Below are 23,947 nucleotides of genomic sequence, written 5' to 3' on the forward strand. Positions count from 1 at the left end.
TAAAAAATGAAACAAGTTTTAGTTTTCATATATAAAATATGTAATCTTGAGGACCTTTTAGATTTTCTTTCATTTGTATGGATTCACAGAAATGAACAAAAGAGCTCTGAAAGAACTTATGATCTAACATGCAGATGGAAAATGTCTTAAGGTCAGTGGTTAAGGGAAAGAGATTGAGTACAGTGCAGTAAAAGAGTCTTTTGGCGTTTGCCTTCTTTACAGATTAATAAGTCAAAACACTTCCCCTGACTGCTCGCTTTAAGCGTGTTCTTTTTAGTGTATTAAAGGTATATTTTTGCTCGGTTCAAATCCGAAACGACACCTTGATCAGATTTGATTGGATTTTCATTTGAACCCCGTTGCCTCTGTTCTATTTGTGTCCGATTCATTCTCACTGACGCCGAGCAACTACTGCACAGACAAAACAAAAACTTGCACAGACTCATCAACACCTCGCCTCGGTGGCCCCGTCATCCATCACACTGTGTTGTAAAGCTGGGGCAGCGCAAAGAGGGTGTTATTTGGTGTTGTGGGAGGATGGGCTGAGAGGAGAAGATGGAAAAAAAAAAACTGCCCTGCTTCCAGTTGTTTTGCCAAAACACTCGACTTCACGCTTAAACTAATTGATTTTTCGTGTGCTTTTAATTGATAGCATGCGGAGAGGATGGTCAAAAACACATTTCTATATTCAGATACATTCAGGTCACACCGGCACCCATGCCGACCTGAACTCCAGTTTGAAAGACAAATCCAAGAGTCATATTTCAGGCACCTAAAAGCTGCAGTTCTGATTCCTTGCTTGTAAAAAAAAAAAAAAAAAAAGAAAAAATCTGATATTAATCTTCCGAGTGCTTCAAACCCAGCTGACATGAAAACTTTAGACTTTAGTCTACCTGCACATCGGGCCGTTTGATCTCCGGTCGGGCTTCTTCAGCCTGGACGTGTTTAGCCGGGGGGCTGCTGCTGGCTCCTCTGGACAGGGGAGCCGACACTAAAGGAGGAGGCGGTTCATAGGGGCCGTGCTGCTGCAGCAAGTCGATGCCGAGGCACAGACCCACATCGGGTGACAGATCCCTATCTCCCAACTCCGACATACCCCTGGAGAACTCCTCCATGCCAGTGTGCAGGTCTGTGAGGACGGTGAAGTCCACTTCGGCCTCCAGGCTGGACGTGGAGCTGACGGTGATGCTGGAACACTTGCGCTCGATGCCCAGGTGGGTTTCCTTCGGGTACAGGATCTCGTGGTCCTGGTCATCCTCTGACACGGAGCCCAGGCGCCTCTCCCATGGTTCCCCCTACAGAGAAGGAGACTTATAATGAATTCTCAGGGCTTGACTCATCTCCCAGTCAGAATTTTAGATGTGAACATAAGGCCTGTTTAGTGACCCTTTTTTACGTTTTTATTTTGTTAAGTTCTTCCTTGGCATTTCTCGTCTGTGTTTCCCCCATTTGATTTTTAGATTGGTTTCTCCTTGTGTGCTCTGCTCTCATTGGTTTCGCCTGTGTCTCGTTAACCCCTCCACCTGTGTGTATATATAGTCCTACCTTTCCCATTCTTCTCTGCCAAGTTGTCTGTGATGCTATCTCGGTCATCTCACTGTTCCGGTTCTTGTGTTCCCAAGTTCTTATTTTGGTTCTTATCGGGTTTTTAGATTATCCTGATGTCCCTGCAGTGCCTTTTGTTTCTGTTTCGAGTTCCTACTCCTGCCTCCGCCTTGTCTTCTGCACTTGGGGCCTCTATTGATTGGGCTGCGTTAGGGGTTTAATATATTCTGAGTTAAATTATGGTGTCAAGTCTAAAGAACGGCTTCTTAAAAATGTGCTAAATGCCTATAGCGTCGTCGTATGTTTGCTCATTTCCAAAAGTTCGGCTGAATAACAATAAGGAAGAGGAGCTGGGGAATGACTCACTGAAGCTTCGTTGAGCGGCTCCTCATGAATTGCAGGTGTGGGTGGTGTCTCCTATGGAAAAGGACAACAAACAACAAGCACGCATTAATATGAAACTTAGTACACAAGTTTATTGAAATGCAGCCACAGATCATAATACCTCTCTACAGCTAATATATATGAAAGAATATCAAGTTTTTCTGTCTAACACAACTGATAAAAAAGTTAATTGACAAATTTTAAATGTTTTCTACCTGTAGCTGTTTTTAATTGCCTTTGCACCAGGTGCAAATTTTTACTTTTAAGACCAACAGTGAATTCATACGTTTTCTCAGCCTCCAGAGAAAGTAAGGCTACCGTGAGAAGCATGCAGATATACTGTATATTTCGCAGGTTGACGTCATTAAAAATGACTGCAAGTGCAGTGGTAATGCCATGCACTGAAACATTCGATTTTTCAAAATCTCTTCGAGGGAGAAGGTATTCATACGCGGCATATGAATGCCTGAGCCCTGAAGAGGTTTGGCAGCTCTGCAGCCTGTGATTACATCTAAGCCTTTTTCATTTTCTGCTGTTGCTACAGAGGTGCCAAGGCAGAACATTCGGTTCAAATGCCCTTCTCAGCCATTTACAAAAAGGATTTGAATTATGTGAAAAAGGAGGTTTCAAAGAAAAATGGTGGAAAGGTCCTGCACTCCTTGCAACACCAGCCACCGTTACTCTGTGAGGATGTTGGAAGGAGAGACCAGGTGTTAACGTGACAAGTTGAGGTGGGAATAAAAAAGGGGGCGCCTCAAGCTTAAGCAATGGGAACTTTGCTTAAAGGCCCAGAGCGTTTCTGAAATGGCCAAGCAGATGTCAAGCTTTGCAGAGGGGAAGAAGGGAAAGCAAAATGCTCTCTGAGAGTGGAGAGGGGGGCCATGGGCGTGAATTGAGTCGGTCAATGATGCGATGCGGACGAACGTGAGCTTGTGCTTTCTCATACACAGCCAGATGAGGTCTGAGGTATATGTGTGACTTATTTTTGTTTTTAGATGGTAAAAACAAGATTTGCAGGACATCGCCTGAAGCTCATGCAATGTTCTACTTTCCGATGACTGACAAACACGCTGGGGGTGGGAGGGGGGCAGGGGGGTTTACCGCTTGCTTCCTCTTGGCTGTCTCTTGGCTGGGCGTCTTGTGGTGAATGTGGCTGTTGTCCACGTTGCTCTGTCTGTCACAGGACCACTGTGTTTTCAGCGGGAGAGTGCGAGGGGGAGCCGTTGGAAATTTGGAAGTAAACTCTGGGACGTTTTGAAAATGATCTTCATGTTGGAAGCCCCCTCTTATCCAGTGGCCTTGCCCCGTTGTGTCTCGGAGCTCTTGCTGTGCGAACAACTCATTCTTAATTTGTTGATGTAGTTGCTGCTGATGCAACAGTGTAGGTTCACCAGATGATTTTGTCATCGGTGCATTCCCAGCCACGCCTTTGTCAGACTGGCTTTGTGTTAGAGGGTTCACAGCGTCTTTGTTGTCTTTATTCAAAGACTTTTTGGATCGCTGTGGCTTGAGAGGAACTATTTTGGTGACTTCCGAGTGCGAGGTCCCAATTTTGTTGCAGTCTTTCTCTCCCATGGGGCTCTTGTCTTTCAGTTTCCAAGCCTCCATATGTCTCGCTCCAGTCTCAAATCTGGCCCTGTTGTCCTTTGGGAAAGAATCCTCTGGAGCTTCAAAATTCTTGGGTCTATCTCGACGCTCATACTGATAGCGCCAGCTTTCACCAGTCTGTTTGACAGGTGGAGAGCCATATCCATTTTCTAATACACAATCATGATGCCCATTAGTTGCCACTGCATCATGCGCAGGGATCATGGAGATGTCACTTTCCTGTTTTGGAGATGCCCCTAGTCTAGTTCTCGAGGACTCCCAGGGCATTTGGCAATTTGCCTTGGTCCGCGCTGTCACCGCAAGCGCATCCCTAGGCATCGGAGAAGTCTTAGTCTTTTCCATTTTAGAGTAATTGTCCAAAGTTCCTTCATAAGAGTGCTGCTTGTCAATCAAATTGGCATCACCAGTCGCCTATGTTGACATAGAGTAGACAGTTGCATTAGCCTAACTCGATAAAGTACTCGCCGTCTGAGATAACACTGTAACCCCAACACCATTACTGTAGAATAAATTAGTAATCAGTGTTCCATCTGCTCAACAGAATCACTGTTTTGATGGGAAGAATAGACAGAATATGCTAGGACCCAGACAACATGTGCAAATAAAAGAAAAACTAAACTAAACTAAAATATAACGTGTACATAGGGTCTCATTCTTACTGATTTCCGCTCAGGCGTTCCTCCGGGAGGGGTCGTTGAGGAGAGGCGTTTCTCCCGCTGCGCCATCTTGCTGTTAGGTTGCCTCAAAGCCCTCTTGAGCTCGTTGATGCTCGCCTGGTGCTTCTGAATGACGTCTTCTGGCTTATCCAAGAACTGCTGCTCACACGGTGAGGGGGAGCATCAAGAGAAAGATTTACGGGGGTTAAAATCCTGCTCATATATCCATTTCAAGTTACAGATGCTGCTGTGGTTGAACTAGATGCAAACTTCGGTTGAAGGTGAAGGTTTATCATGTAAATCTCTTAATCTGACTCTGTTGTGATGAGGTTTATGTGGTGCATGATTTTCTTTAAGGTCTTAATCATTAGGAGAAACTGAACACAAATCCTGGACTAATTCAGATTTAGCTGATGAACTAAACAGTTACGTGAAAAAAACAAAAACAAGACAGAAATAGGAATAAAAGTTCCATTAACTGTTACCTAACGGTAAGTAAATACGCAGATAAGATAACACAGGACACCTGGTGAGTGTCAACACACAGCGCATGCCAAAAGAGAGCGGACAAGCAGTACCTCCTGTTTGGGCCGAAGGGTGACCAGATCCTTGTCCAACAGATGAGGTGTGGGGCAAGTGAGATGAAGTGAAGGGTTTTTGAGCAAAGCAGGAGGTTGAGATTTTTTTGGGGGGGAAGGAGGGGTGAGGTGGTAGAACAGATGCGTGCAGAGACAAAGAGGTAAAATGATGCAGGTGAGTCAAAAAGGCAGGCGGCCAAGACCGACAAAACAGAAACACTTGACACCATTGGGGCTTTGGGCTGACACTGTTAATCTGTTTAATGTTCTGCCAAAAAAGACAGGGACAATCCATTTCAGCGGCAGCCAACTGATAATGAATGCAGTCACATATTGACTGAATTTAGGGTTTGTAGGAGGATTATTCCCATACTTCTTCATCCAGAGATCTGATGAGTAGGCTTTAGGAAACCACAAAAGAATGAGCTCATTCAGTGACTAATGCAAGGTCAAGTTTACTACGTGCATAGGAATAACAACACATGTACAAGTATATGTCTGTAAAGCCGCTTATGCAGTTAAAAATTATTTCTGATGCAATAAGGAAGTAGATTTTCGTGAGTAGTGGGAGATTTGACAACTGGGGAACCACCAATTAACTGAATCATCAACAGTGCTTAAGGGCCATCTGTTTACCCTGCTAAGAATAGTCAATCCCTATAATGCCACACAGGGATACTGTTAAAGATGCATGCTACTGAATATGTTTTGTCGACTGAGCAGAAGAAGCTTTTCCCATCAGGGAAAGCAACTCCAGATAAGATCTAAATGTTTATTCAAATCTAATATGTATTTCTACAGAAATTATTCCCCACTAGGCAGAAAGTAAAGAAAGTAGAGTAAAAAGAGCCTGAATAACTGAATATATTTCTTGTCTATTCTTCTGAAGACCAGTTCATGCTTTTTCCATGGATTATACTAAGTGGAATCCAGGAAATCGTGATATGAAAAGCAATAACTTTTCCATCACAGACAAACAATACGGAAAAATGACTGGTCGTGCTTAACAGAGACGGACTACGAGGGCATGACCTGAAACAACCAAAACCACATAGACAAACATGGAGGTCCAGTGCCAAAATACCTCTGGCTTTGAGTCTACGGGCGAGCCTGCCTCCTCACCCTGCAGCAGTGGACAAGGTAGAGGACAGACACGTAAGAGAGAAAGAGAGAGAGAGGTTAGCTAGAAGCAGGGTGCTGGGTTAGAAAAGATCATCAGCAGCAAAGGGGTCAAGTTAGAATTTGAGGCGATTACACAAATACTGAGGCGATAGGACTACTGAGGATACTTAGAGACTGTTAAGTATGGAGACGAGCGGAAAATAGTGGAAATTAGGCCAAGAAGAGAAAAACAGAGGCAGTGATTACAGGGACGCTAGGCAGAGAGATGAAGAGTGTTACGTTCATGAGGGAGTCATCTGACTAGGTTGCTGTAAGTGCAGTGTATTTTTTCAAAGGGACCAAAGGCAGTGGCAACATTTCAGTTTGGCGTAGATGTAATTTACACTGTCGAGTGATTGGCTGTGCCTCTGAAAAAGCACTCATCTTCTCAAGAATGAAATGTTTTTCATTTGTACTACGTATAACCTTCATCTCATAACTATAAACTATGACAACCAAGCAGGAATTAAGTTAAATTTGTGTATATTTGAAGAGTGTATCGCCCCAACTTGTACCTTGAGCTCCAAGGTCCTGGTGGGAGTTGAGATGCGGCCACCCACTGTATGCCTCTCATCGTGGCCCTCATGCTGCTCCATTTCATGATCTGTATACTGGTCCTGGTCTTGGTCGTGGTAGTGATACTGATCGTGGTCCAGATCCAGGCTGCCCTCTTGGTCCAGGTCTTCCCTGGACATGAACTGTGTGCGTTCACTGGAGCTGCGCTGGGACAGCTGGTCCATGCTGTCACCCAGAGCTGAGGCTGGTAAATTACAAGGGAATAGTGACAATCAAATGCATGGAGTCCAGTGTTAAAGCTTTTAAATAGCATCATTTATTGCACGCTGTTTAATAGCATAAACATAAAGTCTCAAGTGCATTTGCATTCCTATTTTAGTCAAAGAACTTGAGGAACAGATGTAGGTTTTTGTGAGTACTCCCTTCACTTTGAAGACCATAAGGTCAATAAATCCAAAGGAAATCACTCTCAAGTTTCTACTCATTAATCAGTCCATTGTCTGAGGATCTGTAGCCAAGCGATTACCTCTGAATATAAATCAGGAAGCATTAGCCAACCTCCATGTGGACAGTGGAATAGTCTGGGGTCTCACCTCCATCAATGCTTCTGGGCAGCAGATACCGCTTGCTAACGGACCGATCAAACTGTGGCGCAGGCCTGTCAATCAGAGCGCTAGCCTGTCTTGTCTGGGCCTGGGTCCGGCCGCTGTAGCGGAACTTGGAGCCAATCACCAGGAAGCCCTTGGGAGGTGGCTCCGGGGAGACCAGCCTGCGAGGAAGGTTCACTTTATGTAAATCTACTCCAGAGACCTGGCCCTGGTTTTACTTTACAAATACATGAGTTCTTTATATTTTCAGTGAAAGCTGAAGAGAAAGATAAATGTATTAATACTTTTAGTCTGTTTCTAGATTATAATTGATGGGAAAAGATTGACTGTGCATCAAAAACAGGATTAAAAACACCTCTAAAGATTCCTTTTTCCGACACTGACAGTCTCACAGGTGGAAATTATTTAACCTGTATAGTGAAAGCACCACGAAAACTTGCAAATTAAGGATGTACAGCATGAGCGTCTCTTGAAGGATATTATAGATCTACCGTGCAGAGGGCTAACCGTGCATGCAGGGTTCAGTGACTGCAGTGCAGAGAAGGTGTAGCGAAAGTGTCTGTCTGTGTACTTCCGAGTATAAATTCCTACCTGAAGAAGGTGTGGTGCTCAATGCAGACCTTCCACAACCGCTTCGAGGCCCGGTGGTTGGGCAGCTTGAAGCCTATGGTGCTCTCAAACTGTTCATACTGAGTGAATGAGGGAAGGGAGTGGAGGTGGTGGAGGGATGGAGGGAGGTGAAGAAGAAAAGGAGAGTGAAGGAAGCAAGTGCAGGGAGAGATGGAGCGGTCGGCGGCAGGGTGAATTGTGTTTACTCCGCGGCAATGGAAAAATCAATGTTATTCTGTTTACTCGTAGAAATGTATTCTTGCATCTCCTGCTGCCGTGTCAGGTAAATTTTCCACCTCTAACCAACCCATAAATTAGTTGTTCACGCACGCACTCCATCAGATGTTTAGCGGCGCGAACAGGAGAAACTGCGTTCAAATCAATATGTTATTAGCAATATAACAGGTATTTAAACGTTCGGAGTTCAGTTCACTCTAACCCTTTGTTCCACACGAAACTCCTGCTGGGACAGTTTACAATAAAATGACTTTAAAACGCAATATTGACCTTTCAGGCAAATTTGAGGCGAAAGCTGACTCAGAGGATAGATCAGCAGAAGAAAATGTATGCACACAAAGGCCTTGGTGTTCACTATAAAGATGTCAATGTCAGCTTAACAGTGGCTATAATGCAGAAACCCTAAACTGATGGAAGATGGAAGATATCATATTAATTTTAGGAAGTTGATAAGCAGGGACGTCCAGAGCACAGCTGTAAATCTTGCAAGTAAAGTCCTAGATGAAAATGCAAATCCTAACGACTGGCTAATCGCACTTTTAAAGTCGCCATAGAAGAAGAGAGCAGGAGAGCAGGAATGAAAGCACGACCTACCGACCCAAACTTTAAGAATTTATAAATAATTTTACCTTCTGCACTTATCACATGGTTGTCACCGGATAAATCTCAGAAGTTACACTTTTATCAAACCGTGAAATGACTATTTATGCTGCTTGAGTGAGTCAAGGGCGGCGGTGATGTAATTTTAACAACTGTGAAACCATAAAATAGAAATGTGAAGTTGGCTCTTTACCAAATGGTCTTTTATTCTATTTGGTTTAGATTTGCCAGAGTGACTATGGGCTACTCTGGTGGGGTCTTGCATGGCGTAATTGTGCAATTAACTCCTAGTAAGCTGAGCAAAATGCTAAAGAAAATGACAATTTACCTCTCCGGGGCGGATCTTGATGTAGAAGTTGCTTCTTTTGTAGGAGATCTTGAGGATTTTGGGCCAGGCAAATCGATTGATTCGGAGGCGGTCTCGATAGATGAGCAGACCGTTGGCGCTCACACCGAGCATTATGTCAATCCCTTCTGAATCCTGGTGAACACAGGCATAAAGCATAAAGTGTAGAATTAGAATAAAAACCTCGAAAAGCTCTGGAATAATCAGAAAGATGAGGATTATATATCTACCTTAGCGTGATGTAGGTCCACTCCATACATTGAGAGCTTCTTTGCATTTTCTAGAAAGTTCACCTCTGCCTCGGCTGGACTCATACCCCTACAGCACAAAAGATGCTTCATTATTATTTTAAATCACCAGCTTCCTCTTGACATTCACCTCAGTGATATTCTCTGTGACCTGTAGTTGCGGTGCAGCTCCATCACCCTCTCCTCCAGCTCTCGAGTCTGGTTGGGAGCAAAGTGGAACTCGCTGACGTAGTCGGGCCCGTGCTCCTCGGGCTCGTAGTCTCCCAGTTCAGCCTGGACGGTGTAGGAACCCAGAAGGGCATGGGTGACAAACGAGCACGGGAGACGACCTGACAGGATGTCGTCCCTCAGCTGCAGGCACAGGTAGTACCTGGAGGAACAGAGGATGAGGCAAAGCAGAGATGCTGCTAACACTTTCAGTAAAGGGAGATACCTCCTAATGATGAAATCACTGGTAATGGTCTGAGCTTTAGACTTCAGACAACGTGTTGCTAAGCAAAATGGTGAAGCAACATGTTGTCATTCTAAGGATGTTCACAACAAACTGTTGGCTTGGATGTAGACTTGTCTGGTTCACTTCAAAATATGCACATTTGCTTATTTCTTTTTATGTTTCACCTCCTTCTACTGGTTTGTGTGTGTGTTTTTTTTATAAGATCATTTGCCACTTGATTAGGCACACCGCTAAAAACAAATACATTCTAATTTCACAGGGCTGCACAAGATCTTAGCTTCCTGACTTTTATAATGTTCAGTTAATGTTGGGAGAGCATCAGAAAGGTGGTTATTCAAATTAACGGATGGATCTTTTGTTCAGTTAAACGGGATATATGTTAAAGTTTTTTATTTATTCTAGCCCACTTGCAAAAATGAGGATATCAAAATAATAGAAATATGTCGAGCAAATCAAGAAATTCTTGTTTTTTTTTGTTTTTTTTTTTTTTAATTTAATTTTATTCATATGTTTTGCATTTGACAAAGGAATCTGACTTGACAGTAATAAAAAACAGTATCGTCCTCACAAGCTTATTAAAGTTCCGCCATAAGAACACCTGTCCTGATGTCGCCAACATGGCGGACGTGGACAGGAGGACGTTCGTGATGCTGCCAAAACATTTTTACAAGTTGTTTTTGTCGCACACTGTCGGGGAAGTCCTGTGTGTATTTGCTGCACAATTCGGTAAAGTTTTACTCTTCGCCGAGACAGAAATGTGCTGAAGACCTTCAACGAGACTCGAAGGAAAAATTGGAAAAGGCAACTATTACCTTCAGGACTGAGAGGACAGGTGACCGCTGAGTGAGTAAGTTATTTGTGTCTTCTGACGCTATGACACTTTAACAAGCACTTTCTTTGGTGTTTTTATAGCGCAGTGTCACTCAGTGTATGCTGTTTTTAGGTGTTGTAGTACACAAGTGGGTTTTAAATATCGTCTTTCATCGAAAAGATTCTTGAACGTTACTTTGACGTTGGCGCGCAATGCATTATGGTAAATGTAGGCAGTGCAGTTAACCGTGTGAGCGCTTATATATTGCCTTCATTTACTAAGATTACAGTCCCCGCTGATTAAATAGCCTCATAAATAATGGAAAAATGTCCCTTTAATGTTGTGCGTGGTTTGTTTTTGCCATGTCTGAGCGCAGGCATGTCTGTTTTATAATTAGTAAATATTGTTTTTAGCTGTTTTTCCTGCTAAATCCATCCCTCTTAATTGGAGGAGTGTTGAGCTTCCGGCATAGGACACCTTGCATTTGCTGCTGTGTCCTGCTGTGTCTATCTTCCACCAAAACAAGATGTCCTTAGGACAAGCAAATGGCTTCAAACTACCAAGACAACCCATTTTTATTTATTTATTTTTTAAAACACCCTTTTGTTGTCGTCACATCTACCTGGTGATGTCTTCAATGAGGACAGATGGGTCCGGAGGGTAGAACTTGACAGAAAACCCAAAAATCCAGGCACCAACTGTGAACAAACCAGCAGCAAGGTTATTGTGTGAAGGATTTCTTACTTCAAATTACTGCATGTGTGAGGATATAATACATGAGGGTGTGTGTGTGTGTGTGAGAGAGAGAGAGTTGTACTTACCCCGAATTTGCTTCTTAATCTCTTTGGAAGGATCCAACCAGTTCTGATAAAGAAACACACAATCCCCCTTTGAGAAATTCGACCTCAGCCAAATCATCCACATTCACATTTTTAAGAACCCCCTATTAAGCACTGCACCTCTAAACCCATTGTCCAGTTAAAAACCTGATGTGTTCAAGCTACAGGAAACGCGGTGAAGGCTCCTGTGAACACTGAAAGCGCCGCAGCTGTTGCTATAAATGCCCGTCGACCTCAGCTCCGTCTGCTTAATGTCACTCGAGCTTTCATGGTGCACTGCGTACCCCGGCCACCACTTTTAAAGGCCATACTGTCTAATCACATTTGAAAATCTTAAAGGCCATGCATGCCACTCTTAGGCTACAAGTGGTTAGGCACAGTTAAAAGGGCAGCCAGGGTTTCACTGCTGCAAAATACCTGGAGAAACAACCCAGATAAATGGGCTTGTTTGACTGAAAGTGTCCGGTTGGCATTTGCTCTGAAGTCCGTCAGAGGAAATCAAAGCGAAACTGTGAATAATCTATTAAAAGCATAAAATATGTTTTATGTTTCTATGTTTGGAGTTAATTGCAGCTGCATTTGGCTCCTTGGAGTTTCAGCTACACATTTCAGGATGAGTGCATAAATACACATCCCCAACTAAGTAACTAAATACTAATGTGTCCGCCTGTGTGTGTGTGTGTGTGTGTGTGTGTGTGTGTGTGTGACCTTGGTGTTGTCCGTGTCCTGGAAAGTCAGGCCAAAGTAGTCCCTCTCCAGCAGGTTCAGATGGCCACACACCATGTCCAGCAGGGTCTGGCCCTTGGCAAATTTCTGTCGCGCACACAAACACATCCAGGCAAACGTGTAAGTACACACAGCGAGTGGGAGGGCGTAAAGTTGCAGGTTCAGGTGGTATGAAAAGGAGACGAGGACAGAGTGCAACATCTTTCCTTCCCCCTCTGTCAGTATCTACACTCAGCGGAAAAATGCATAACATGCAATTGTAAAACAAAAAGTAAATGGACATGATTTTATTATAAACCATCTTTGTTCTTCACACAAAGGAGTCGGAACGTGCCAGCGCCTTAAAAATCTGTGGTCTTGAGAGATGCTTCCAGTCTGTCCTCCCCCTGCTGACTGGGAGGAGCTGTAGCTACTCTTTATGCCTATAAAAGGGGAGGATTAGGATTTTGCATCAGTGGCGTTTCGACAGGCCACACCCATTTCAAGCCAGCCCTTCAGGGATGAAATCAAGGCCTCTGTGGGTTGCACAGACGGCCTTGGCAAAATGTTATTTCCACACACACACACACACACACACACACACACACACACACACACACACCAGATTCTTCATCTCCTAGGGAAACCTGGCTCCTATGGCGACAAAGCAACCAAGCAGCTGTTACTATGGAAACAGAAGTAATAGGTCCCTTCTGCATGAATGTGTGCCCTCGCACTTCCTCTATCTCCGGCTACTACGAGGCCACTGCAAGCCTTTGTTCAGCTCCTGAGAGAAACGCTGGCACTTCAGTCGGCATAACTTTTAAAAATTTTAAGAGGGGAAATTAATTAACCATTACAATGTAATCTGTCTTTCTCCCGGTCACATAAATAATAATTTAGATCCTGCAGCACTGAGGCTGTCATGTGTGAAGCGGTTGGGGGAATAATAATGCTGATTAGCAGACAGAGGGTACAGTCAGAGATTTTTTTTATTTTTTTATTTTATTTTCCGAGGGGAGTGGCGCGTGTATTGAATTTTTTCCAATGAAATGAAATTGCAACACGTATCTCAGGTGGCACCCCGAGCATGACGACCAATTCAAGAGCCGCTGATGAGATTTTGCGGTCACACCAATTGGATCCAATCGCTTTTCTGTGACTAGTTCTGTGGTGTCATTGTGTTAGCAGCCATTTGGTGTAATTCTAGAAATCCATTTTGATGATTGCCTCACCCGCGCAAACAAGGACGAGGATAGACAGCGTGCGCGTTAATGGCTGGTCAGCTAATGCAAGCGGGAGGAATGGCGCTATAGAGTCATGTAGCTGGTGGAAAACAGTAAATGTAATGTTGAAAGCTCGTGTAGCATCTACAATGGGATGTAATAACGCAGCTTTGCAGTGTTCAGCCGCTTAAGTTTGTGGCCTGTGTTATAGCCGGGATAAACAAGTCATTATACCATTTCATTTATTGGCACAAACATGGTGACCAATAAATCTCAAGCAGGCACTTGATCAACATTATGTGCTGTGGTGCGCAACATGTGCCACCAGGGGTTGGCCATGATACAACCAACTGGCCGAACTGGTTGACGGCCAAGCTGACAAAGATGGTAGCCACTGGTGGTGTTATGCATGCATTACGGAGATTCATTTGTGGTGGGACACAGAGCTATTTATTGTTTTCCTGGACATTAGGATTCCTATAGTGGGGTTATATTTAAGATGAGTACCCATGGTGGAAACCTGCTTGTTCCGCAATCATTTTTCCATTTGTTAATCTCACTCCATGTGTTTTTCTTTTAAATGGCATTATTAGTGTTACTGAAGACAGGAAAACCACCAGACTTTGCTCTGTGCAACAGACCTGAGCTGAGAGGTTGATGGTGTAGCCAACGGGCTATTACAACTATCTCTCTGAGAAATGAGGTCTATCATGTTGTGATCAGTTCTAAATAATACCATCACCATTCTGCACAAGCTGGTCAGTGAGAACTGGAACAGTAATGAGTTTCAAAGCTCCACGGAAGGGGCTGTGCAGCTTGTGGTGTTGTGGCCAACCTTCTCACTACAACTGGCATATTTATCACACAAAACACTTTTACCTACAACCAAAATCTGGTAGATTTACAACCCTCTACAACAATATTATGAGTTTTTGATCCGTAATAAAATGGAATTTCTTTAACTGAAGGGCCTACAGGGAATCTCAGCCAGTCAGGCTCCAAACGTGCTCAGCCAAAAATGCTGAAGTATACGGAACATAATTTTATTTGAACTACTGGAACACAGTGTTGTTATTCAGTATCCAGTTCTTCTGAATACATCCATGTTTTAAACATTTTGGGACTACAGTAAGCCAAAAGTCGTGCTATTTGGTAAATTCTATCAAATCTAAATCTAAAAACAAACGTTGGCTGACTAAATATCTCCGTTTTTAGTATATGAACAAAATACTCCTCATGTCTTGTCCACCATTAGCATCTTACATGACGAAATGAAGATAAGCATGTTCAACTAAATGGACCTAGGGAGATAACATCTCTCCTGAACATTATGTGTACATCAAATTAATCAGTATCACTAGTTTAATAGTGTGTTTTGCTAATCTAAGCTGTGGAAGTTTCCAAAATAGCCCCTCACATTCCTCAGACAAAGAGTGTGTTGCATTAATGTTTGTGTGTAACCTTAGCTAGCGTGTAGCTAATGTGAAGCCAGACAGTGTTTTCACATCTGTTTATTATGAGACTACAAGAGTCCGCTAAATCTGTTTCGTTAATATTATTTTTTTCTTATCGATTCTGAGAGGAGAGAGCAAGGGGTGCAATGAAGGAAGTGAAAAGCATTTAATTAGGCAAGACCTCCGAGACCAAGCCAGGGGTGTTAGACAGCACTGCAGGTGGCCACAACAATGCCTCAACTACAGCTATGAAAAAACACTGCACTGCAGAGCTGTGTAATGAAAAACACAATTACATAACACAAGGAAATAAATCAATAAAAACAAGGCTAATTTATCTGAGCAAAATGTCATAATGCATTTATCATCATATAACACTATTCCACAAGATGCATTATGAGTTTGCACAATCAGTTTGTTCAATGTTCTGCACATAACATGGTTTCCAAACAATACGTAAACCAAACAAGCAGAAATAAAACTTAAATTGGGAAATAATCTTAGCACACAGCACACAATATTGGATTACAGGAGTTGAAGCAGTGTTCAAGTTCATAGATTTGCAAAGTGTAACATTTTTTATAGCGTAGTCCCTTTTTCTATTCGACTGACTGTGCAGATAAGCTGGTTCCTTTGATGGCGAGCAGTCTAGAAGTTAGACAAACCACTCCTTAGCCGCACAGGTCGTGCTCCGGTGTTGACAAAAATACGCTCTGAAGTCGCTATGACACCATTTGAACCTTGGGAGACTCTCGAGCAGTTTGTAGAGAGGTTGTGTGGGGATGCATTCTAGATGAGTGCAGTCATAATGGGGAAGGAATTATGCAGAATGAAGTGATTTTTATCATCCTTTCAGCTATTTCAAAGGGAGGCAGAGTGAGGTCCCAGCTTCATGAATCTTTCATTTGGTTTTAATACATAAAGCTCATGATAACATCAACTTCACATTTGTGGAACTGGTGGTTTTCCTCTGAGGAGAGACTCTGAATGTGTGTGGAGCAGTTTGGACTATAGGTTTTAATGACTTTATGCCATGCATACATTCACAGACGAAACGCAACATTAAAAAAGTAAATAAATTGTGAATAAATTGTGACAATTCAATGTTCTGCCGGGAAACTTTTGGACCTGGCATTCACGTAGAGGTTACTTAGAGATGTACCACCCACTTAAACCAGACCAGGGCCTCCAAGTTCACTAGATCCCAAACTGAACTTATTTGTGACAGATCACAAGCATTTTAAAGATATTTCTAACACCTGAGTAAGGGACTTTACAAACTGTGCTTGTGGTGAACACTGAACTCTGATATTTCAGGGTTCAGCAGCTGAACTTCTGAAATCTCTGCACAGAATATATTGACTCCAGTAAAGCAGTCCCCCAACGCCTGCGCCTCTAATAAATGTGAAACTCATAGGCTCGTGTGGTTAACCAGCAAAAATGCAATAGAACACACAAAAAATAACTTTTTATGGGTTGCGCCTTTGCCTTTTGTTTTACCAAAGTTTAAGTAATTAAAGTGTGGGTACAAAGGTCTCCCAGGACTTTATTCAAATAACCCACGTGCCTTTTAAAGCTTTTTCTGTGGTGGCTTGAAGGAAGTTAAGTACTTTAATAGTTTGGCTTTGGGGTTAAGGACTGGACAGTGTAAATACACTGAGCCCGGTCAATATCTATACTGTTGTAAGCCAAACATCAATAGGAGTATCCTGCAGCTACCCTGCTTTGTATCAGCGAGGCCTGTTTGCTCAGTGGACATCATGACTCAAATTAAAGGGATGATTTTGCTGCATTTAACATTCTGTCCGTGCGTGCTTTGTATTTATTGCAAACGCACCGATATACACACACTCATTCATATTACAGTGCCCAAACAGGCTCTCCTGGTATCTACCTCCTCTCCATCTTGCTGTCCGCCTCCTGCCCCACTTTTCATCCTTTCCTCCTCCTCCTCCTCCTCCTCCTGCTTCCTTCTCCTATTCTATTTTCTTCCCGGTCAAAACATTAAGAGCCCTCATCTGTCAACTGTATGGATTTCCTGTCAAAGCCAACTACGTCTAGTGACACTGCCCAGATGACCTAAAGAAATGTGTGCATATGTATGCATGCATGTAACTAAGGCGGACGGAAAGATGGGGGTTGGAGTTGAAGGAAAATGCATGTGTGTGTGTGTGTGTGTGTGTCCTCGGTCGGGACCTCCGTCATATTTCTCTGCTCGCCCTCTCTTATGAGTAAAATATGTGAGGTCAGGTGGGAGGCAGTAAGCTGTAAAAGGAATACAGTTGACATGAATGAGGCTGAGGGGCCAACAAGCTCATTCCCAGCCACATCACACTCCATCATCTCCACCAGCCAATGGGGCTCCCGTGCTGGTTTAATGGCAGCCCTGCAGGTCCTGCCCAGAGTCTCCCGTTAGCGTGAAACACCCTCTCCGACACCTCTCAGGCAATATCTCAATCAGGGAGCAGATAAATTTTCTGCAGCACTTGATCACGAGGAGCGCGAGGGCCGCTGTGAAATTCAAATAAAGCGGCGGAGAGCTTCACCGAGATTTGCCCGTCTGTTTACAAATGAAAAAGGCTACGGAGTCATGATTTATGGGAGCTGGTGATTGCTCATCTGAGCCTTCCATCCCCCACGATGTAGCTGGAGCTAGTCTCACCTCCATCCCTCCGCCCGCCACCTCCTCCTCTTGGTGAAAATAGCAACAGAGCTGCATTTCCTGACTCAGTAGCACGTATTACCGTGGGAGTCTAAATCCCATGGAGGTGTACCGTGGTGTGGTATGCTGAGTCAGGGGCTCTGTTCAAGCTGGGCCGATGTTCATCAGCTTCTTAAAATACTTATAACAATAACCCTGCATAGCAAGATGTGAATTTTAAGAATGTGTGCACTTCAAAACTGTTCCAAACTGGTTTTTTTTTGTTTTTTTTTAACAGCACTGCAAAACAACCTGTAAAACTGTTTTCCTAATTACCCTTGTGCATGTTTGCAAAATTGCTAGTGGTGAGACAATAAACTAAGGATCTCTTTTTTTGGAAAGAAAACACAACTATGTACAATAACTCCCGTGATGTCGGCAGATATCTCCACAACTATGTGACTGAGAGCAAAACTGTGAATCCAACAATCGGACGTGTTTCATACTAGTTCTGATCCAGTATAATTCAAACTCACGGAGACCATAGCACCTTCTGTGAGCCAACTGAAGGAAATTACTCTGACCGTCTTGTGATTGTGCTGGGAGTTTGGACCTGGCATTCATGCGGATGTACCGCCTACCTAGACCAGACCAGTCCCCCAATAATAACATCCTGTTGCCAGACAGTACAGGACGCCCTCAGAGGACCCATGTCCATTCTCCGATGAGTCACAACTGTTTATGAGGCAGCACCTCCGCAAGCCCGCACCCATTATGTTTATTATTACTTTGTAGTCTTCTGATGTTTTTTTCTGTGCGTATTACCTGAATTTTCAAAATGGGAATTTAAATTTGCATTTGAACTTCTGTGTAGTCATCCACAGCATTTGAAGCTCAGTGTGGTGGCTGCCACTATTTTCCAAAGTCCCTAACTCCAGGCTAATTCAAAAATGGTCAGAGAAGTGGAACTAATCTGAGGCAGGTGCATAACTCAAGGGCAACATGTCACTCACAGTATCCTTCCCCCTAATTACGTGTGACACTAAGCCTTGATATGACTTAAACTAGGTGGTACACTTGTCTTCTTCTGCTGTACAGTTGCACATTTGGACACGGAGGTCTAGGGGAATTGACTCGCTTTTGGATCCAGCCTGAACTGGCCATTCGTGGAGCGTCCGTTTTTGGCACTTGAGTGGTGGCTCCATTTTCCAGCCCCGGAGGTTGCTGCTTGGCTGTACGCAAAGGACATTTTATCCAAATATTTGGAAGATCACTAGAAAAGTAAATGAATGCGCACTTCAATCAACTACTTTGATGCAAAAAAGATGAGTTGGATGCATCGAGACAAACAATTGAGGGCAGTGAGTTACCATTTTGGGATCAGTGGAGAGGAAGAAGGTGCAATAAGGTCGCACAATTTACTTTCAGGATCTGTATAGCTGCACACAGATCTGATGTTTCCTTTCAGCTTTTTATCTTTGATAAAAGAAAGCCAAAGTGAGCGTCAGGTGCTTCATGTACGGAATGATTTTCCCATTATGTCTACATTTTACTTTACACAGAGTTATAGGAGAGTACAGAAAACACTTTTACAATGTTAAGAGTCTTTCCAGTGCTACACCTTTACTCTCTTTTCCAAACATTTTTGGGACAATTAGCTTTAAACACTGTCCCTCTCTCTGCTAAAAAGTCAGTTGCATACCTCGACACCAGTCTCGTAGTCGGAGCCGTCGAGTAGCGTGATTTTAACTGGGACAGTCTTGGGCCTCTTGGTACTTTTCTGGGGGGATTTGGAGGCTTTGCTGGGGGTCTTCTCTGAGCTATCATCCTGCTCCCCGTGGTCCTCCGGAACCTAGGGGAGAAAGAAAAAAAAAACCTTGTGAGCTTGAAAACACCATACATGCTTTATTTCAATATTCGAACCTCGAGAGGCGTTATGTACTTGTCTTACAAACTGATTTAGATCCAGAGTCTTTGATTGTAGGGGGCACTCATCAAATTCGGGATGTAGTGTGAGCTGATGCTCTAAGTTACTGGCACAGGCAGGATGGGCTAGCTGCCTTGCATATCAAACAGCAAGCCGGAAGGTCCCTAAGTGATTGAAAGGCCGGAATAAAATGATCTACAGCAGCTGTGAGTTCCACAGCACTCCCACCTGATTGGTTCTCCTGGCGTCACCCTCCATTGCGGTCTTCATTTCCCCAGCCAAAGCCTTCTCTGTTGTCATAGAAATGGATTACAGTCCTGCAAACACACACAAACATATTCCGTCAGCATCAAATCTTTTTCTGTTCCGCAACCCAGTGTGAAGCATTTACCGCCGCTCTAGTCCCCACGAACTCCTGATGGGTTCGGCTCCTGTGATGTAAGCCTTCCCATCTGCACACATCATAAAGAATATTCACTTCAGCTAAGATCTGGTGTAACGACGGGCCAGAGATCCAGTGCTTGTGGCGACATCACATTTAATTTCCTCCTGTGACTGACAGGTACTGTGCGATATCTGTAATCACCCTCTACTGTCATTCAGATCATCCTTTCCTCGTGCACTGGTCACTGCATTGTGCGCTGAGACGGACGGTGGAAGGGGGGGGGGGGCCGAGCTCGGTCGGCACAGGCTCACAGCCTCCCACGGGAGCACTCTGCATGAAGAGCGCTGGCTTCGGGACGCTCTCCTCTCCTCGCACTAGCTGAAGGAGATAGCATAAATTACATCAGCCGGAGAGCCCTGCGGCACGGCGCGAGACAGCCGAGACGCCGAGATAGGGAATGAGAGCGAGGCGACATGAAAGACGGGAAAGGGCGCCGAGAACGTGACATCGGTCTGAGGATGAGACAGGAGGAAGGAAGGAGGCGAGCAGAGGTTAGGCGAGGGGGGGGGGAGTGAAAGAGAGGGGTTAGGGGGTGAGCTATACATTAATGCAGCTACAATATTCAGGTTGGAGACAGATGAGGCCTGTCAGCTGAAGGTGACTCGAGCTGGACTCTTGCAGAGTTCCCAACGGTAAAATAGCTGATATTGAGATTAGGTGATCCAGCAACGAGAAAGGAATTATCAAAGATGAAGCTGAAGGAATACGTAGCTCAACTATGAAAGGTGAGCACAGGGTCATGTTTTTTTTGTTTTTTTTATCAGCTTTGACTACATGGAAGGATACACCGATCATACATAACATTATGACCACCTTCCTAATATTGTGTAGGTCTCCCTTGAGCCTCCAAAGCAATTGTGACTCATCACAGAATGGACATGGGTCTTCTGAGGGTGTCCTGTGATGTCTGGCAACAGATTGTTGTTAGTGGAGGACTTTGTGTCCTATGGGTTGAGTGGAGGGGGATCTGTGGTTCACCCCACAGATACTTGATCAGTTTGGGATGTAGTGAATGTGGAGGCCAGGTCAACACCTTGAGTTGTTATTCATGTCTTTTGAGTTGCTCCTAAACTGTTTTTGTGTGTGTGTGCCTATGTCAAGCTACACTTCTGCCATCAAGGAGTGTCATTGCTATGGGGTGGTGGTGCCTAGTCTGGACTACATTGGTGCTACATGTCTAATTAACATCCACATGAATGCCAGGTCCAAAAGTTTCCCAGCAGAACACTGAACTGTCACATGGTGGTCGATGTTATTTATTTCTCCTGTCAGTGGTTTTAATGTTAAGGCTGATCCATGTGTAATGCGTGGTGGAGATTTTAAATGGGAATTTCTTTTTCTTCAGAATCAGAGGCCATTTAAATTAATTACATTATTAGGAAAGCTTTGATTGTGAGAAGAAAGAAACGGCATTAGAACAGCGTTTTAAGTATTTTCTCTCTAACAAAAATAAATGGTCGATCATTTTCCGGCATGTCTTGTTTATCTTAGATTATCTCCATTTTTCAATCTCAAGAGCAACAGATGCATCTAATACTGTATAATGTAACAACTTCCACTTCACCCCAGGAAATGTGTCAGCCCGAGGCGTGCATGAGAACCGTACAGCCTCAGCCACTCCATTAACAACAACATGTAAAATGGCTACAAACCCATGAAAATAAGGTGATTTTTGCTTTCGCAAGTAAACCGGGGAATATCGGCTCATCTAAATGTGCATTTTATGACACATTTAAGAAGGTGTTTGGAATATAATATCTGAAGCTAGAATGTGGATTAAAAAAAACAATATGAGGCATGAGGTTAATTTGGAGCAAAGGGATTAGTGAGGAGTGGAAATGGAAAGCACCGATTTAAAAAAAAAAAAAAAAGTATGGAGCTTCGAGGGAAAACTGTCATTAGGGAGGATTAAAACGGAAGCAAAATTAGCTTTAATAATGACCAACAAAATGTTTGCTGGGCCAGGAAAATATAGGGTAGTGTTTTTCCCCAACGAAGAGGCCCTAATTAACAATCTTGCCCTCAACCAGCTGTCTGAGGACATCTCTGTGTTTACACCTCGGGAAGTTGGAACACAGCACGTCACAGCTTTCATGATAGGTCAGTCTCAAGTTGCATAATGAAGCCACATCAAAGAGGAGCGCAGTCTGGCTCTAGGAAGGCTGCAGATGTCAAGCACTCCTTGACATCTCCACAACTTTGAAGGGTCTGTGGGTTGCTTCATTAATTTATTTATTGAATGATAATATAATTTGCTGCATAATTTATTCTCAATATGATTGTGTCTTACATGCAAAAATGACATTTGGTGGATTTTCGTTCTTAACAGATGCTTTTCAGATGTGGTTTGCAGTGAAATGCTGTCAGACGTGGGAGCAGCCAATTTATTTGAATGCATACGTCCACTGTGGCCAGATTTATAACAAAGAACAAAGAACTGCAGCACAGAAATATTTAGGATAGTTTAGAAATGGTAACAGTAAAGTTTATTCACCAGGGAGAACTGACACTTGTAAACCGTGTTAGTAGTCGATCAGAAATCCACTTCGGTTTTACTGAAATATCTGATATTCAATATAGACATTTACACCGATCAGTCACAACATTATGACCACTGACCAGAAAAGTGGATAACCAACATGTGATAATACAATGTTCTGCTGGGAAACTTTTAGACCAGCATTCATGTGGATGTTACATAGTCATGTAGAGCAGACCAGACACCCCCACCCCACAGCAATGATACTCCTTGATGGAAGCAGCCACCCCCAGCAGGATGCAGCCTGAAACAGACACTCACAAAAATAGTTTAGGAACAACATGAAAAAGCATGAAAAACAGCACAAGGTGTTGACCTGGCCTCCAAATTCACTAGATCCCAAACTGATCAAGTATCTGTTTATTGCATTAACTGTGAGATGCACTGGAACAAGCCTTATCCACAGAGGCCCCTCCCCTCAACCCGTAGGACCCAAAGGCCCCCACGAACAACATCCTGTTGCCAGACACCGCAGGACGCCCTCCATGTCCATTCTCTGATGAGTCACATCTGTTTTGGAGGCACAAAGCAGACCTGCACAATCAGTCGAGGTGTAGACAAAAAACATGAACCTGCAGCTACGTTCCCTGATTCAATAGGGAACATGAGCTTCTCAATGTCCAATGCCACAGTCAGGCCAAAGTCGTGCCTAATATTTCAAGAAATATGATATTCTCCTACAAATGCATTGACTTATGCACTGAAAAGCACAATGAAGATATTGCAAAGGCTAAGTCCATTTATTTATTTCACCATGGCATGTGTGTCCAATATGATCTCACTCAAGTAAACCAATCAGACCTGTCCACCGTAATGCAAGCCCTCAGTGGGGACGCCAACCACACGAAGCAGCTGTCAGAACAACAAGCTTGATGGGAATCCTAATAGATCAGTGTCAGAGACTTTAGGCCGCTCATTTCACACAAATCATGATCGCAAGGCGAATCAATTCTTTCATCTGGGTCACTTTATGATTCAATCAGTCCAGGTCCGCATCAAGACCGGTCTCCGCACACCTAATCATCTGTGTGAGCGCGATGATGGAGGCTGAGATGCATGAGGTGCTGCGGCTGCTTCGACTCGAAATTCCTCCAACAGCGCGAGTCTTCAAACAGACTCCTATTAAAGGTCTTTCTCCACAAAATTGTCTGTAGCTCCTTGGTTTTTAGACTTCAAAGAAAGAGCATCAAGGGAAGTCTGTGTCAAGTTTGACAGCATCGTGGTAGGTGAGGCTGTGAAAACTATGTGGTGGACAGAAGGCTTCCAGAAATAGTTGCAGGACATAAGTCTGCTTTTCTTTGCTGAAATGAGATGGAAATGCTTATTTATACATCTAAAGTTTAAAGGCCAGATTGAAGTGGTCTTTAAATAGATCTGGTAATTTGCTTACATTGGTTATCTGGCTATGCAGTGTATGCAATCACACACCGACGGCAGTTTGAGCCGTAGATATCCAAAAACAAGCAGTCTGCTTCTTCTGTGCTTCCACTGTATTGATCTCATATTGTGTAGACACTGTGGTTCATGTGTGCAAGCATACGTGAATGTGTTTCAGGGTCAGTCCAAACCTAGAACTAGCACCTAGAACTAGCTTCAAACTACCACTGTTAGTAAATGTGATGCAGACAGGAAAATGGTTGAATCTTTGCAATTTACAATTTTTACAATTTTGCATCTGCCCAAATACAAATCCACAGATGTATTGTCGCCCCGCTCGTTTTATCAAAGACATATCAGGAGGTAACTTGTGTGAACTTACGACAGTCAGGTCTCCCAGAATGCATGCCATCAAATACACTATTATACTCAC

The 23,947-nt window shown here is 43.6% G+C and overlaps 1 protein-coding gene across 5 annotated transcripts in view; it reads right to left on the minus strand.

The window, feature by feature from the left end:
- The window catches only part of si:dkey-178k16.1 (band 4.1-like protein 1), a 40,297-nt gene that overhangs the window by 6,082 nt on the left and 10,268 nt on the right, over positions 1–23,947 (minus strand). For 2 of the 5 annotated variants that reach the window (XM_047583264.1, XM_047583256.1), the window contains exons 2-18: positions 19,382–19,470; positions 18,929–19,078; positions 11,909–12,013; positions 11,183–11,225; positions 10,984–11,059; positions 9,248–9,466; positions 9,079–9,166; positions 8,831–8,983; positions 7,648–7,745; positions 7,042–7,217; positions 6,448–6,692; positions 5,856–5,894; positions 4,772–4,801; positions 4,197–4,352; positions 3,031–3,948; positions 1,912–1,962; positions 894–1,295 (exon numbers count right to left, since the gene is read on the minus strand). In XM_047583264.1, coding sequence (XP_047439220.1) covers positions 894–1,295; positions 1,912–1,962; positions 3,031–3,948; positions 4,197–4,352; positions 4,772–4,801; positions 5,856–5,894; positions 6,448–6,692; positions 7,042–7,217; positions 7,648–7,745; positions 8,831–8,983; positions 9,079–9,166; positions 9,248–9,466; positions 10,984–11,059; positions 11,183–11,225; positions 11,909–12,013; positions 18,929–19,078; positions 19,382–19,453 — 3,021 coding nt within the window. In that variant the 5' untranslated portion in view covers positions 19,454–19,470. The remainder of the gene's footprint in view (positions 1–893; positions 1,296–1,911; positions 1,963–3,030; positions 3,949–4,196; positions 4,353–4,771; positions 4,802–5,855; positions 5,895–6,447; positions 6,693–7,041; positions 7,218–7,647; positions 7,746–8,830; positions 8,984–9,078; positions 9,167–9,247; positions 9,467–10,983; positions 11,060–11,182; positions 11,226–11,908; positions 12,014–18,928; positions 19,079–19,381; positions 19,471–23,947) is intronic. The other 3 variants (XM_047583272.1, XM_047583290.1, XM_047583282.1) reach the window with 3 other exon arrangements.

This window comes from Mugil cephalus, chromosome 1 (genome assembly GCF_022458985.1).
Source record: "Mugil cephalus isolate CIBA_MC_2020 chromosome 1, CIBA_Mcephalus_1.1, whole genome shotgun sequence".
Classification (NCBI taxonomy): Eukaryota; Metazoa; Chordata; class Actinopteri; order Mugiliformes; family Mugilidae; genus Mugil; species Mugil cephalus.